The sequence below is a fragment of the Carassius carassius genome, chromosome 2 (genome assembly GCF_963082965.1).
Source record: "Carassius carassius chromosome 2, fCarCar2.1, whole genome shotgun sequence".
Classification (NCBI taxonomy): domain Eukaryota; kingdom Metazoa; phylum Chordata; class Actinopteri; order Cypriniformes; family Cyprinidae; genus Carassius; species Carassius carassius.
The window spans coordinates 31,104,002-31,121,546 of NC_081756.1; the positions used below are offsets into that span (position 1 = coordinate 31,104,002).

Here is a 17,545-nt window from a genome sequence, read left to right on the forward strand (position 1 = left end):
ATGGAGCTGAAGCTGAAGTACCAATGATATTAATCTCAGAATTGATACAATCACAATGTTGCTTGTACGCTGAGACTAATGTGATCATGTGGGAAACTGTTAGTGCTTTCCACCAAAGCAACTTCAAATAAATTTGAATGTTAATTAGGTAGATATCATTTTTTTTAGAGTCTCAAGTATGATTCCTTTCTAAATCCTCATTCTTAGCAGACATATTGCATCTTCTTTACAAAGGAGCCTTGTCCCTACAAGCTTTCATTTGATCTTTGAAGTTTAATGAGCTTTCATTCGCCTCACACTGAGATGCAATGGCAACAGCTGGCTTTTCTCTCTCTCTCTCCCTCCCTCTCTCTCTTTCTTCTCCTGCTCAGTGTGGGTGTGAGTACATGTTTATTTGTTAATGTCCAGCAGAGCAGGGTGGGGACTCAAAAAGACCAGAACCATAACGTCTCTTCTCCTCTCTGCTCATCTTTTCTCATCTTACTCATTCTCTTCTCCTCTTCACTCCACTTTGCTCCTCTCCTCTCCTCTCCCTTAGGAAATTCACCCTGCTCTGACCTTTGACCCAGGCTGTTAACTCAAGAGGTGGGAGAGGCACAAAAGCCTCCTCGTGCCTGCAGCTGAAACAGTTCGGCTGCATTGGGGGTGGGGAAAGAACAATGCACAGAAACATCTCTCTGACCGCTGCGCTCCTACAACACACACTGGAGGATATCAACACTACCTACACACTCTCACTACTATCTATTAGACGTTATGATTGCTCGTAGCGCAGTGAGGTGTGGGAAATAAAGAATTTATTGCTTTTAAAGACTCTTTAAGTGTTCTGAATCAAGCAGTTCAGTAGAAAATAGCCATAGTCGTTATTTCATATCAAATACAAAGGTGTCTTTCACAGCTGCCTGGATCAAATAAAATAAACTCCCGTCCAGACCAACACAGGTCTAAAGATGCAATCAAGGTTAACGCAGGTGCATCTGAATGTGCCCATTGGTACTCCCACGTATCAGCTGTTGCAGTCTTGTAGGGCTGTGGTGTGAGGTTTACCAAAGAAGACCCGAGCTGAAAAGAGTGATTCATTCTCGGTAAACAGAGAAGGACTTCTAGTGGCGGAGGCCAAGCCTGGCCGTCTACACTGGTGCAGAGACAAAGAGCCATTGTCTGTGGATCTACACACGCCAACAATAGCCTGATTGACAAGCGGTCCTAGTTGTAAGTGGCTTCTGGGCTAAAGAGTGCAACAGTGACTTTTGTTAAAAACACTCTTGTCTTCCAGAGCAATAATCTCCATGCTGGTGATTTCACAGAAATTTTATGTATTATGCATTATATACAGAATTTTCTAAGAGAGGAACATACTGCTAAACTATTTATTTAAAGTAACACCATGAAGGTATTTTTGATTTAATGGTTAAATATATGAAATACTTCCCAGGTCCAGAACACCACAAGAATCACGTTTGCCTGTTAGACCGAGTATAGTGTGTGTGATGAGAGTATGCCTGTGTGATTTGGAGTGTGTGGCGGTGTGTGTGAGGCGTACTGAATAGAATAGAAACATTGGCTCACTAATGCCTCTTCAGCACGGCTTGCCAGCACAAGTTTCTTTATCTCGCCCGTCACGGCCCCTTTTCTTCCCCCTTAACAGTAATTGTGTTTCGTTACAGTGTGTTAGAGCTAACGAGGGACATGGAGCGAGAGTCAGCCAAGCAGTGAAAGACAGACAGAGCGGGAGAGAGAGTTGCTCAGCAAGAAAGAACACATCCCAGATGATGCTCTCATTTGCTGTCAGATCAAATGCCCAGCAAGAAGTTGAAGTTGTAGAAGTTTGTAACAGTACACTGCACATGGTTGACTTTGACAACTAATCGGACAAATCCATCCGAGCAGCGGTTGTCAGCAGCAGTGCTTTTTTTTACATAAGAAATTTGGATAGCTGATGCAAAAGATAAAAATTTTGTGATCGTTTACTCACTCTCTTTGTCACAAGTACAACATCACTTATTGTTCCGAACCTGACTTGCTTTGTAACTTAACCCTTCCCTGACAAAAACAAATCCCTGAAAATATTCAAGAAATGGATGAAAACTCAACTGCATCCTGCATTCATTTGCCTCCTTAACAATACATTTGTTGTCTATGAGCACCAATATTTCCGTTTCACTTTGTGGAAATGTCAACGTGCCATATCAGGTTTCTTTCTGACGGCCCGGCAAAGTTAGTAACTTTGTTATCTGGCCACATGATATGACAAAAGGCTCGGAGGACCCTGTTGATGTAAAAGGACTTGTGTTGAAATGAACACTGTGGGTTTCTTTGCTGCTGTAATGTTTAGGATCATTTGAGGCCACAAGTTTGGGACATAAGCTATTTAGTCATGGTGTATAGCACCAGAGGACTCAGTGTCAGAGTGAAGACTGCATTGCTGTGTGTCACTCCTCTTAAGGACGTTTAAAACTCTATATTCGCCTGGTGCTTTGATGCTCAGGATGAAAGAGATCTTTGCTTGGCTGAAGGCAGAGGGACCCCTGCTGCGTTTGTGTGTGAGCATCTTGAACCCGCACGTCTTTGTGTGCACATGTGTGTGTGTGATGGCTTTTGGCCAGCGGCCCAGACTCCCCCGAGCCTTTACCCCTGCGTACAATGTCCAGTCTTTGGTCATCTATAATCAGTCATTACTGCCTCAGTGGCCCTTATCTCAGCTGACCACTTATTAAAATGTCATTGAGGTATTTGAGCTTGAAGGGGAAGACAGAGCTGATATATTGGGGATAATGTCCTGTACAGCGCAGCAGAGCCCTCTAGACCTTGTGATTCTCAGGCCGCGGCTAATCAGAGCACTCTTCCCCTCCTCTTCCACAGAGCTATTCTTAGACACACAGGGCCCCTGTGAGCCTTTTAGTGCCATAGTGCCATGATCCTGCAGCCTGTGGCGCAACACTGCCACACAAAGCTCTTCATCCTTTGACTCGCTGAGACGAGTCACAAGAGCGCACACTGCCTCTGTGGGGGACACTGTGGTAATTGACGTGTCTGTGATTCATCATATGACGTAACAAAACATTAGGGAGGGTTTGAGTATGCGGGCCATTCCTTTTGGATGATTGAGTCGTAAGTTATATCATGCGGTTGAAGTTTCTAAACTTACAATTGAATACAGAATTTCATCCCATTGTGATTATATGGTTCAATTGCTGCTTTTTAAAATCAGATGAGTAAAAATCGAATCAAACGTTTCAGTTTGAAAACCTTTTTAAATGTGTTTGGAAAAACGTCTCAGGTTACGAAAGTAACCATGGTTCCCTGAGAGGGAACGAGACACTTCGTCCTCTGAGGGGACACTATGGGGAACACCTCGTCGTGACCCGTGTCTGAAGCATACTTTGAAAAACGCCAACGTGTTGGCCGGCGACAGCCTCTGACGTCACTACCAGCGCGACTATAAATACGCGCCCGTAGGACCCGTCAATATCTTCTTCGTGAAGCTTGCGTCCGAAGCATGGCAGGGAGCTAGAGGACGCAGTGTCTCGTTCCCTCTCAGGGAACCATGGTTACATTCGTAACCTGAGACGTTCCCTTTCAAGGGAACTTCGAACTGCGTCCTCTGAGGGGACACTATGGGGAACAGTATACCCACGCCGCCATGCTGAGGGGAGTGCAGACCAGAATCATGGCAAACACTAAGTACCAACTCTACCGCTTTTCTCTTCACCGGGAGTCGCCCCTGGGACGGTCTGACGGCTGCCTTATGACATTATCCCTTACGGCCAAAGGCCTAAGCTACATACCCAACTTATCCTGTAGGGCCCTGGCCCGGGGTAGAGCTAAAGGCTTGGAATCACAGAGATTCCTTTAAAGGGATACGGCTAAGAGCCTGGCACTTTCCTCTACCAAGTCTTTGCCTGTCACACAGGGGCTACTGCTAGCTTTCGCAAAAACCTGCCGAAAGGGCTGTCCCCACAGCACTCTATTAGCGGCGCCCTGTTCTAGATAGGTATCCGAGGATACCTAGGTGGAGTGGTGCCCAAGATGAACGGGGCTTAAACCAACTCAAGAAAGGGCACGAAGCAGCAGCGTGAAGCCCTTACCATCTAGGGATTTTAGAAAGAACGCAGAGACTAGCGTGCGAACTTACCACAATGTGGATTTTAGAAAGTGCGCAAAGACTCCCGTGCACACTTACCATAACATGGATTGAAAATAATGTTCTAAGGAGGGGTTCTCGTGGGACTCTGTCAGAGCAGCTCGTAGAAGAATGGCCCGGGAGCAGAGCAATTGGAGGCCTCAGCCCCTGCCTCAGCAGGATGCCTGCTCTCACAGAGCGTCTCAAACAGTATGTGGTACTGGAGCGCTCTGAAGAACCGGGAATCAGTCTCCCAAGAGAGGAAGACTCCGAGCTCCGAGCAGCATGCTCATAGGTGACCCTTTCAGAAAAGGGGAGCGCTGCTGAACTACCCGAGAATTGCCCACACAGCCCCCCCAAGTTGAGGGGGCTTGGGGGTGTACAATAAGTACACACCAGTTGGATGAAGCCCAAGGAACACCGGGGCGAATCATCCCGAGAAAGGGAACGAAGCGGAGCGCGTAACCCTTACCATACAGGATTTTAGAAAGGGCGCAGAGTCTTGCGTGCACACTTACCACTTTACGTGGATTTCAGAAAGTGCGCAGAGTCTTGCGTGCACACTTACCAGTTTACGTGGATTTCAGACAGTGCGCAAAGCGTTAACGTGCACACTGACCACCATGTGGATTTGAGAAAGTACACAGGCAAGCATGTGTACTGAAAGGTTACCTGACAACCACAGTATGTGGGAGCTCACATTTAGAGAGGCCGGTGAAGCCTGCTACCTGATAACCACAATATGTGGGAGTTCACCTACAGAGAGGCCTAGAGAGGCCTACTATCTGTTACCAGATAACCACCTCAGTGGAAACTGAAAGCAATATGGAACTCAACTCCAGGGAGGCCTGGTGAGGCCTACTACCTGACAACCACAAATCGCGGGAGCTCGCTTTTTAGGCAACGCACAGTATGTGGGAGCTAAATCTCCAGGTAGGCCTGGTGAGGCCTACTACCTGGCAACCACAGTATGTGGGAGCTCACCATCAGGGAGGCCTGATGAAGCCTACCACCTGACAACCACAATATGTGGGAGTCCACCCAGCCCCTCATGTTAAGGGAAGCGATGCTTGAGGTGTATAACAAATACACGCTGGTTGGATGAAGCCCAAGGAACACCGGGGCGAATCATCCCAAGAAAGGGAACGAAGCGGAGCGCGTAACCCTTACCATACAGGATTTTAGAAAGTGCGCAGAGTCTTGCGTGCACACTTACCACTTTACGTGGATTTCAGAAAGTGCGCAGAGTCTTGCGTGCACACTTACCAGTTTACGTGGATTTCAGACTGGTGAGGCCTACTACCTGACAGCCACAAATCGCGGGAGCTCGCTTTTTAGGAAACGCACAGTATGTGGGAGCTAAATCTCCAGGGAGGCCTGGTGAGGCCTACTACCTGGCAACCACAGCATGGGGGAGCTCGTCTTCAGAGAGACCTGATGAAGCCTACTATCTGAAAACCACAATGTGCTATTTAGTGGAACGCACAATATGTGGGAGCTAAATCTCCAGGGAGGCCTGGTGAGGCCTACTACCTGGCAACCACAGTATGTGGGAGCTCGTCTTCAGAGAGACCTGATGAAGCCTACTATCTGAAAACCACAATGTGCTATTCCGTAGAAACGCATAGTATGTGGGAGCTAAATCTCCAGGGAGGCCTGGTGAGGCCTACTACCTGGCAACCACAGTATGTGGGAGCTCGTCTTCAGAGAGACCTGGTGAAGCCTACTATCTGGAAAAGCCACAATATGCTATTCCGTGGAAACGCATAGTATGTGGGAGCTAAATCTCCAGGGAGGCCTGGTGAGGCCTACTACCTGGCGACCACCGAACGTGGGAGCTCACCTTCAGAGAGACCTGGTGAAGCCTACTATCTGAAAACCACAATATGCTATTTAGTGGAGACGCACCGTATGTGGGAGCTAAATCTCCAGGGAGGCCTGGTGAGGCCTACTACCTGGCAACCACAGTATGTGGGAGCTCACCATCAGGGAGGCCTGATGAAGCCTACCACCTGATAACCACAGTATGTGGGAGTCCACCCAGCTCCTCATGTTAAGGGAAGCGATGCTTGAGGTGTATAACAAATACACACTGGTTGAATGAAGCCCATGGAACCCAGGGCTAATCATCACAAGAAAGGGAACGAAGCGAAGCGCGTAACCCCTACCGTACAGGATTTTAGAAAGTGCGCAAAGTCATGCGTGCACACTTACCACTTTACGTGGATTTCAGACAGTGCGCAAAGCGTCAACGTGCACACTGACCACTATGTGGTTTTGAGAAAGTACACAGGCAAGCGTGTGTACAGAGAGGTTCCCAAGCATCGCAGAGGCGCTGAATCGAATGGGAGCGGTGAGCTCCAACCCTCTTTTCTAGGCGAGGGGAGCATCACCTGAGGCAGTAAATACAGAGCTTCTTGCCGTAACCACCACCTCCCCGGATGCGCCAAGCGGCCAGGCGGCCCCTCAGGGTGACCTGGCCGGACATCTATGGAATTCCCTGCAGTGCTGTGCCAATTCTTTGGCCACCTAGCTACTGTAAAGGAAACTCACAGAGATTGTTAGTAGACATATAACCACCAGCAACATAACGTCCATAAACAGGTAGAGCAAGGGTTACGTACTCACCCACCCTCCTGTACTGGAGTCCAGCTGCGGGGCGCCCCCTTCTGGTCCGGACCGTCAGTAAGGCGGTTGCTATGAACATAGAACCAACCAAAACATCATAGGTCCAGAAGGAGACTGTTATGTGAGAGACCGTCCACCTAACCTCGATCAGGTGGAAAGCTGGTGGCTACAGGGGAATTAGGCAGGGGAGGACAAAAAACAGAGGTTAAAAACAGAGGTTAAAAACATCCGGAGCTACTAGGTCATCCTACCGCTCTGACCCGGGCGAGGACGCTGCCTCGTCCGAATCACGTCCCTCAGACCCTGCTTACCGCTCCGTGACCCGCGGTTCCTCTTGCCCCTGCCCTTAGGCGGGGGAGGAGCGCGAGCCGCAACACTAGCCTTCTGGGCCCCTCTACGACCCTCAGATCGAGATGGGCCAGGACCCCTGAGTTGCTCGGGCTCGGACCTGGACCTTTGTGGAATGAAGGATTTAAAGGCCGCTGAGCGCGCCCTTGCCTCCCTGAACTTCCCGACCACCATCTCTACGGAGGTACCAAAAAGCTCAGAAGGCGAGACCGGAGCATCGAGAAGAAACCCCCTTTCTTCCTTCCCGATGTCAGCCAGGTTCACCCACAGATGTCTCTCCGTCACCACCATGGCCGCCATAGACCTGCCCATGGCGGAGGCGGCCTGCTTGGTAGCTCGGAGAGAGAGGTCTGTGGTGCGGCGCAGCTCGGCTACCTGGTCAGGTGAAAGGCCCTCACCTGTATCCAGGTCCTTCAGCAGGTCAGCCTGGTAGGCCTGGAGCACCGCCATCGTGTGCAGTGAAGCCACAGCCTGACCAGCTGCCGCGTATGACCTGCCATTTAAGCGGGATGTATCTTGGAGGGGCTTAGATGGCAAAGCGGGAGATTTAAGAGAGGACGTTTGCCCAACAGAGAGATAGCAAGCCAGCGTCTCTTCTACAGGGGGCATCCTCTCATAGCCGTTCTCATGCAAGCCCTCGATATTAGCATAGCTCGTATGCTGAAACCGGTGGATGCGAGAGGAAAACGGCCTCTTCCATTCCTTTTCGACTTCTGCATGTAAGTCAGGCAAGAATGGAAGGCTCACCTGGGCTGGAGGGCTATGGTCAGACAAGTACCGCTCAGCGAGGCGACCTCGTGGCGCCACCTTGCTGGCACGCTTCCATGGCAAATCTAATTTTGCCGTGGCGCGATCCATAACCTCTAACAGCTCCTCATACGCGGGACAGGAGGATCGAGAAGGCTCAGCCTCAGCTTCTTCACCACTCTCAGACATCTCCTGCTCTTCCTGGGTAGAACCCAGCAGAGCACTAACTTCAGTGTCAGAATGGGTTAATGATACCACATCTGCCTCCCGAAGTTCGCTCTCGTTCGCCGCCGGAGAGTGTGAAAAGGAAGGTCCCTCTCTACACTCCTCAGTGAGATCCATTTGTGATCCCCACGAGCTCATTCTCCTCCGTGCCTCGGCAACGGCGGGACCTGAGCCGCGGGATCCAGATGGCTGTCCCTCTTTCCTCGAAAAGAGAGACAAACGAGAGTGGAGCTTTCTCAGAGAGAAACGCTCGCAGTGCACGCAGACCGCCCCCTCAAGGACATGAGGGCGCGTGCTCTTCGCCCAAACAAGAGACGCAAAGAGTGTGTGTGTCATCAGGTGTCAGATAACGCTGACACGGATGCACACACTGTCTAAACGCCTTGCTAGTGGAAGCCATGATGAAAACAGTAATAGATCGCTCTTACCGTCTTGGTCGTTTCTCAGATGCACGCTTCAAACAAAACAGCCAACTGAAGACGAAGAAGATATTGACGGGTCCTACGGGCGCGTATTTATAGTCGCGCTGGTAGTGACGTCAGAGGCTGTCGCCGGCCAACACGTTGGCGTTTTTCAAAGTATGCTTCAGACACGGGTCACGACGAGGTGTTCCCCATAGTGTCCCCTCAGAGGACGCAGTTCGAAGTTCCCTTGAAAGGGAAAGTATGTTATGCTCACCAGAGCTGTATTTAATTGATCAGAAATTCAGTTAAAATAGACATTACTCCAGTCTTCAGTGCCACAGTGAATAAAAGCTTCTGCAAAAAAAAAAAAAAAAGGTAAATTAATGAAATTTTCCAACTCTGAAAATGATAATTATGAAAACATTATGAAACCATTATACAATGAATTAGGTAGGTACGCGCTGAAATCTCGGATGCCGAAAATTAATACAATTTATATATAATTTGATCAGAAATTCAAATAATTAAAAATTCAATTGCCATTACTCCAGTCTTCAGTGACACATGATCAGAAATCATTTTAATGCATTCTAATTCTGATTCGTTGCTCAAGAAACATTTCATGCCATTGTCAATGTTGTGGTAATCATGATACTGATGAAAAAATTATTACAAATCATTTTCGGTTACAGTTCTGCATCCACAATTTTCGGTATTGGCCCAGAGTTTTCATTTTGGTGCATCCCTAGAATTAGGACAATAGATAGGTAGTGACTACTTACCTTCACAAATCTCTTTCTATGTAAATAAACTATATTTATGTGTTGGACATACATTTATTGTTAGCCATCTGTAATTTAGCATGGTTTATTCGTTTATTCGCAGATCTGTCTGATTGAGTTTGTCCTTTGCAGTACCACTTGAGGCCATGTTGGTGAAAGAAAGAGAGAGGGAGAGAGAGAGAGAGAGAGAGAGAGAGAGTGTGTACATGGATGCTTTCCAGTGATAAGATTAGAGTGAAGATTGAAATGTTTCCTGTTTATCTACGTTTAATTACACTCAGATTAGCAGAGGGAGGTCAAATAACAGGCTACTTTTCCTACCTTAGACACACAATCAAAATAAAATGCCACTAAATTTCTATCACCCCTGCAGATTTAGTGTTTTTTTTTTTTTTGCAGTTCTTATAAGACCTAATTTAGTCAGTAATATGTCCTCATCTCTATTAAGCATCTCCTTTCCATTTGAATTCTTTCCCGACCTACCCCAAAATCAAATAAGTTCAACTAAATTGATTACAATTGACACATACGTTGCCCTAAGGAGCGTACACTAGTCTTGGTTCAGCTGTTCTCTCATCTAGCTGCTACTAATGAGGGTTAGATGCACAGAAGGGTGGATGTCATTGTTCAACATTGCATATAGAGGCCAAGCTGAGAACACCTCCACAGACCTAATGTTGTTGAACACACCCGTTAAAGTTACTTGGAGGTGGGGAGTTTGAGCCTTTGGCCTGAAGTGTTGATGGTACTAATGGTGTGTTTATTTCCTGTCCCATGATGCACTTCTTTGATCTTTATTTGGTGCAATTATGACAGCCTTTGTCGCAAGTACAACATCACTTGTTATTTACATGAACTAGCACGCAAACTCAGATCTTCAGCTTGCTTCTAAAATATATGGCAGCTTTTGACTGGCTTGTCTTTTGACCATTATAAAACTGCACAAAATGGGTTGATTTTTGGTTTATGATATACATTTTCATTTGTGATCTGTGCATTAATAAGTAAAACCAATGCCTTAAAGATCTTCCAAAAAAAAAATTCTGTCATCCTTTTGTCATTTCTATGGAAGCCTCTTTCTGCCGTATGATAAAAAAGTTTGTTGTGGAATTATTGTTTTGTAATAATCACAATCTCAGTAGGTTAACGTACACAATGCACCATGGATGCTCTCTAGACAAACTCCTCTGTGTGTTCAGGCCAGTGATGGTCCTCCAGTGGATATGCAGTTTCTTTCACATCTGGCTGCTGTTGTTTAGCAGGCTCAATAAAAAAATACAAATAAAAAAAAAACGGATTGGGAATGAAAGAGAGATTTGATCACATGATCGCCTCCTTTTCTCTTTCTCTCCTTATCTGTCTGTCTCTCTCCATCATTTTCTTTCTTTCTCTCCCTCTCTGTAATGGTGGGAGTCTTTCTCCCTTTGCGTCGGTCTCCACCAGTGTTCGCCATTAGCCAGGCTTTGTGCCAGCACTAGAGGCAGATGGTGACCCTGCTGAGGTCATGAGACCAGCGTTGCTATGCTGGTAACCATGACTGGAGAGAGGAAGTGGCACTGCCTCAGGGACAGATGGGATGGTTCCCATGTTCCATCTCTGTCCCACACCTCTCCCTCTCTCGCTCTCTCTCTGTTGTGTTTGCATGCTCCACTGGAATGACAAACACCCAGGGAGGAATGATTCCTGGACTCTGTACAGACCGCTGGCAGATTCCCACTTCAGCTTATCTATTTGGATTCTGTAGTTTCAAATAATGTCCACCAAAATATGATCTTCCTACCATATTGATCTCTGGGATGCATATCACACTGAGTCTTTCAGCACTTGACATGATGTAAACCTGAATTAGATATTTCTTAATGCATTTGCTTTTATATGTGTATAAATATGACTTTATACACTACTGTTAAAAAGTTTGGTGTCAGTACTTTTTTTATAAGTTAATTTTTATCACTTTTATTCTGACTATAAAGACTTTTACATTGTTACAAAATATTTCTATTTTAAGTAAATGCTGCTCTTTTGAGCTTTCTATTCATTCATGTTTCTTGAATAATTTCATTAGAATGATTTCTGAAGGATCAGTGAGACTAAATACAGAAAATTGCCTGCTGAAAATTCAACTTTGCCATTACAGAAATATATTATATTATATTATATATTATATATATATTATTTTAAAAACATTATAAATAAATAAATAAAATTACCATCCAACCTTTGAATGGTAGTGTATGTATAAAGGTTTCCACATACTTGCCTGAATGTTTCTCATGGTCTAATGAACCTTTAGGGGTTGTAACATTTAAATGTGATATTTCAATATTTATATGCTTGAAATTAGTTCAGATTTGACAAATATGTAATGTGCCAATACTAGTTTCTTCACAAAATTCACATTTTGATTTTACTGATTTATTTTTAAGATAGATAAGTTGGACTGGAGAGTGAAGAAAAAGCAGTAAACAAGTGAAGAGTCAATAATATACAATTGTTAAATCAAAACTTTGTTATTTACAGCATAACTCCAAACTTCTATTTTTTGGTACACTAGTTTTGATTACCTAAATTTATCATAATTATAATGTGTAGCCGTTCCCAAGCATTTATATATGCATGGAAATAAATCATAAACTAAGTTATACTAAGTATGCAAAATAGAATCAGATTTTGTTATCTGAAATCTTCCATTACCTCCTTTCCTCCACGTTCCTCCTTTAACTTAGCACACATTTGCATTGCTGTGGGTATGATAACGCTCAAAGCTATGAAGGCTTGCTATTTAACCACTGGCAGTATAACCCAGAGGGACGCTGGTTGAAGTTTAGAGTGCGGCACCAAAGAGCAGTAAATTGTCAGTTGCCTGGAGCATGGCATATGCCTTATTCCTCATTTCCCAGTAGCCCTCAGCCAGGGAGAAACCAGAAACTGTCAACAGCCACGTCCATGAAGTCAATGAGGCTTGATAGCCTGCAGCCAGTCTACTGCTAATGCATTTTAAAGAAACTAGTGAGAGTGCGCTCCATCTTTTGTCAGAGTGACATGCAACAGATCCAAGTCTTGGCATGCTAACATGTTACAGGCACGTTTCACATATACTCCCACGCGGGAGCTGACGTGCAAGGGAAAGTGTACCTCTCATACTTCATCTTTCTTTGAGACCATATCCCATTCCCCTAGATAACCTTGGGTCTCCTGGGAGTCAGTCCCCTTCCCCCCACCAAATCTCAGCGCTGTGGTTTTTGAAACCTTTGAAAAGCAGAGCGAGCCTTGTATTTTCTCTTAGACACTGTGTCCTGGTCGTGACCCTTGTGCTCAGTGGTCACTTGCAAAAGCTGCACCTGAAGGACCTGCCGGAGACTGATAGGATTGTTTTGCAAATTACATTGAAAATGTGAAAGAGAACTGATTGTGCTAAGTTAGTTAGGGGTGGCATATGCAACCATAATATCAGATACCACATTTATCACCACAGACAAAAACATCTAGATCAAAAATGTAGTTCTAATTTCCGAAAATGTAAAAATTATTTGATAATCTTAGCACTTAAAGGGATAATTCTTCCAAAAATGAGCCTTCATGTCGTTCCAAACCTGTATGACTTTATTAGAGAGTCATATAAGAGAATATTTTGAAGAATGTCTTTGCCCATCCAATGAAAGACGGTGATGTCCAAAATATCATTGCCTCTCATTGTAAGGTGAAAAAATAGCGATTTTTGAAATTATCTTTGTGTTGCACAGTGGTCCTACAGGTTTGAAATGACTTGAGGGTGGTATAATGACATAATTTTCATATTTGTGTAAACTATCCCTGTAAATGTATCTCTCTAATACTAATCATGACACAAAAACACACAGGTTGCGGGATTCCCATCGAGCAGCCATTCGTGTGATCCAGAGGATGTTTTACTTTGTGGCCAAAAAGAAGTTCCAGGTAAGAGTTTCTTCTTCTGTTTGCAAGCACAACCAAAATGCAGACTTGTGTCTCTTGGTTGTGGTGTTTAATGCAATTTTATATATGATGATGAAGAAACTTCAATGACTTCTAAATTCACATGTTTCCAGTAATTAGAATTTCTTAATGAATTTCAGTGTAAGTCGTGAGGTGTTTTTCGAAACGTATGGAAGGGAAGATCTTGAGTTGGGACTCAATCAGTAACAGCAGATGCTCTGCCTCAAAAATACATGCTAATGTCAAAAGATTACCTTAATAGCTATCCTGCACACTTTCTTCTCCTTTATGCAGCTGTGCCACACTTGATAACTCGTTATTGCACTTTATTTGTCTTTTCTCTTTGCCCTCCCATCCCCTCGCCATCCTTCCATTTGACCCACTTGCCTCAGTCATCTCTCAATCCCCTTATTTTCCCCAAGTCCTTCTCCCCTCCTCTCACACACTCTTGTGACACAGAACACACACTTTGGAGAGTCTGTCAGATGCTGCCGGCTAGATTTACTGTTTCTGATGTCATGACAATGTTTACCCTCCTTTGAAAGACTCTTCTCCTGAATTGGTTCATTTGTGCCAGAGATGTGTGAATGTTTGGCTATTTCACTGACGCTAATCAAACCGAGCTTACGTTCTGTAGCAAACGTGAAGTTTCACACATCTTTCCCGTGTTAGTCAGGAAGTTCAAATAAATGTACATAGCCATAAGCATCATCACCTGTGCTCACTATGCTCTAAAAGCAATGATTAAGCATTTGATTAAGATGTACATTTGGTGTCAGCAGATGTGACTTATTTTCTTCAAAGGTGATGATCAAGAGGAAATATTATCCCTTTGGGCTTGATTGATTTTGGGCTGGCTGTATCAAGTAAAGAGTTCACACTCATGATGATTTCAGACTATTCATCTTAAGGTTCATTCATATACACGGCCCTGCAAGATCATAACCAGATTTTATGTAAAAGATGTAAGCGTATATGGATTTTTTTTTTTACATTTTACATGCTGTGACTGGTCACATTTTTATTTTTATTTTAGTTTGTATTTATTTTATTTCACTTAAATAAGTACTGTCAAACGATTAATCGTAATTAATCGCATCCAAAATAAAAGTTTTTGTTTGCATACTATATGTATTTGCACTGTGTTTATTACGTATATATAAATACACATACATACAGTACCTGTTTTGAAAATATTTGTATATACATTTATGTATATACATTTGTATATTTAAATTATTATATTTTAAATTTATATATATATATATATATATATATATATATATATATATATATATATATAAGCATAATTTTCTTAAATATATACATTTATGTGTTTGTATTTAAATATACAAAATGAATATACACAGTGCACACTCATATATTATAACTTTTATTTTTATAATCATCTGACAGCACTTTTATACATTATATATATTGTAGACATCAGTGATTTTATCAAATATTACTGTTTTGTTATAAATAAAATATTCTATTATATTGGCTGTTTTTTGTATGTATTTGTGTTTTTGCAGCAAGCACGTAAGCCGTACGATGTGAGGGACGTCATTGAGCAGTATTCGCAAGGTCATCTCAACCTCATGGTGCGCATCAAGGAGCTCCAGAGAAGGTGGGATAAGGACTCACTTTGTATCAGTTAGCAGCAGTTAAGCTTGTGTTGAGAAGAGTGTTGACTGTAACATGGCTATCGTGAATGACATTTTAGAGGTAGAAGAGCAATATAAATGACAGTTCCATGACCTCTGGGTAAACAAAGCTGGGAAGTTAAGTGTACATTCATCCCTGTCACTATTCCTCTCACATTTCATCTGCTGTTTCTGCACATGAACATTTCACATGCCGCACACTTGGCCCTGACAGACTGGATCAGTCCTTAGGGAAGCTGTCTTTCTACCAGACAAGTTCAGGTAAAGCTGAGCCATTCTTTACACTCTCTGCTCTCACATTCCTTGACCCCACACCATGTTTTGCTACAGTTTGACCCCTTCGTTGTTCTTAATTTTGCTGTTTATTGGTGTCTTGTAGTCTTAGTGCATATTCGTGTTTATGCAGGGTGTTCATTATGTTTTTCTTGGCACCATTCTCGTCTCCTTTAGAGCGCATAAAAGACAAAGGCATAAACACTATTGGCTCCAGACTCAACAGGATGGAAGAGAAGGTAAGTGCTTGAATATTTTTGCTACAGCCAGAGTAGGATTTAGCTAAACTTAGAGAAAAGGACATTTATAGCATTTTGTCTTGTAAAAATACAGGGAAAACATGTCTTTACCTTATTATGTGAAATATCTCTTTAGTTAATACCGCATGCTCTTGAATTTTACTGAGCAATAAGCTCAGAAACCATGCATTTCCAAGAAGCCTCCCATTAGTATAACAACAAGTTCCAGTTCTTTAGTTTTTTAGCAAATGCACACAGCACAATTGGTTCGGCAAGGGCAGATAAAGATCTGTTAGCTTCATTCATCAAGCCTTTAACCTGGAGGCAGAAGGAACATCTCTCTTTCTCTGCTTTCGATCAAACATCACTTTTTGAAGACTTCTCAAACAGTCTCTTTGAGGGATGTGTGCTGATAAGGGTGTTAAGACTCTAAAAAGAACAGCTTTCTAGCTTGTGTGTGTGTGTGTGTGTGTGTGTGTGTGTGTGTGTGTGTGTGTGTGTGTGTGTGTGTGTGTGTGTGTGTGTGTGTGTGTGTGTGTGTGTGTGTGTGTGTGTGTGTCTAAAAGTGAGAGGTCTGTTGGCCTTTCAGAATGAAGGGGATTCTGGAGCTCTACAAACCCTCACTCTGCTCCTGTTCATTTGCCACTCCAGCCATAAATCCTTTTACAAACAGCTCTCATCCCAGACACAAGCTGGAAACAGTGTACACACTTGTTCACATGATCTCTCTCTCACATACTCACTCACTCATTCACTTTCTCCCTCTTTGTTTCTCCTAGATGTTTGAGTAAGAAACAAATTGACTTATTTTACGAAAATGCCTGAAAAAGGCCTGTGTTAGGACATTTTAAATTCTTTACTAAAAATGCTTAGGAAAAAGTTTTAAGAGAAATTTGATCTTTATAATGGTTTTCATAGCTGACGTATCTGTAGGGATAAATTGCATCTTGTGCTGCCTTTTATTTATTTATATCAAAACATTAAAAAAAGATTACTTTAGGATTGTTTTGATCTCATTGACTCACTTCTTGTAATGTTAGGCCCATTTCTGTGGCAATGATAGTGATTGATGCATTGAGTAACCAAATTAAAAATTTCCCAGCAGGATCCACCGTCTTCAACTTTTTACTGTAAAGAACTGTTTGAAAATGTGTCATTAGTTGTACAGGCTGTGTACAGGATACCCTACCCCTTTACAGTGTCGCTCTTCTTCCCATAATTCTGTGGTAAACAGGAAGCAGGCAGTATCTGGCATAAACAGGAACAAATAGCCTTAATATTTAAGCAAACAGCCATCTGAAGTAATTCTCTACTGCATTGCCCTCCACTCTGACTGAACTCTCTACACATTTAGGGCTTTTTTTGGGGGGGGGGGGGACAGTTTTAACATTTCTCTTCTTTTGTCTTTCATTTAATCATATACACTGCTGTTTAAAATGTTTGGGTTGTTATAAAAAAAATATATATATCTTACACTCTCCAAGGCTGCATTATGTTAAAAATACAGTAAAATACAGTAATACTGTGTAATATTATTACAATTTTAAAAAAATATGTATATATATTTTATAATGTAATTTATTCCTTGAATTTACAAAACATTTCTTGCTTAAAGAACATTTTCCATAATTATCAATATTGGAACCAGTTGTGCTGCCTAATATTATTGTGGAAACCATGATACATTTTTTTTCTTTTTTTTTAAATTCTTTCAGGGTGATGGGAAAGTTAAAAACAACAGCATTCATTTGAAATATAAATCTTTTATTACATTATGCATGTGCATATACATGTCTTTATTGTTAGTGAATATAACGTATTTAAACTTAAACCATAAAAAAAAATCTTAATGGCCCTGAAGTTTTAAATAGTAGTGTATGTTTATATATATACATATATATGTGTGTGTGTGTGTGTGTGTGTGTGTGTGTGTGTGTGTGAGTGATTGTGTGTGTATATATATATATATATATAATTCATTTATTTAAACTACAGACATGACTGTGTAACTTTATATAGTTTTGCCAACTAAATATATTTCCCCATCAAATTACAAGTTTATAATATTCAATAAAGACTACTTTTGGTTTATAGGGGCAAAACTGTAAATGTGATATTTTATAGTACTATGACAAACTTGTAAGTGAGTGTGAGT

At 42.8% G+C, this 17,545-nt stretch overlaps 1 protein-coding gene across 2 annotated transcripts in view; it reads left to right on the top strand.

Moving 5' to 3' along the window:
- Nucleotides 1–17,545, top strand: part of LOC132108085 (potassium voltage-gated channel subfamily KQT member 1-like) — a 34,944-nt gene that overhangs the window by 15,546 nt on the left and 1,853 nt on the right. Inside the window, exons 13-16 of one of the 2 annotated variants that reach the window (XM_059514611.1) lie at nt 13,118–13,193; nt 14,747–14,841; nt 15,093–15,139; nt 15,329–15,390. In XM_059514611.1, the coding sequence (XP_059370594.1) occupies nt 13,118–13,193; nt 14,747–14,841; nt 15,093–15,139; nt 15,329–15,390 (280 nt within the window). The remainder of the gene's footprint in view (nt 1–13,117; nt 13,194–14,746; nt 14,842–15,092; nt 15,140–15,328; nt 15,391–17,545) is intronic. The other variant, XM_059514621.1, reaches the window with a different exon arrangement.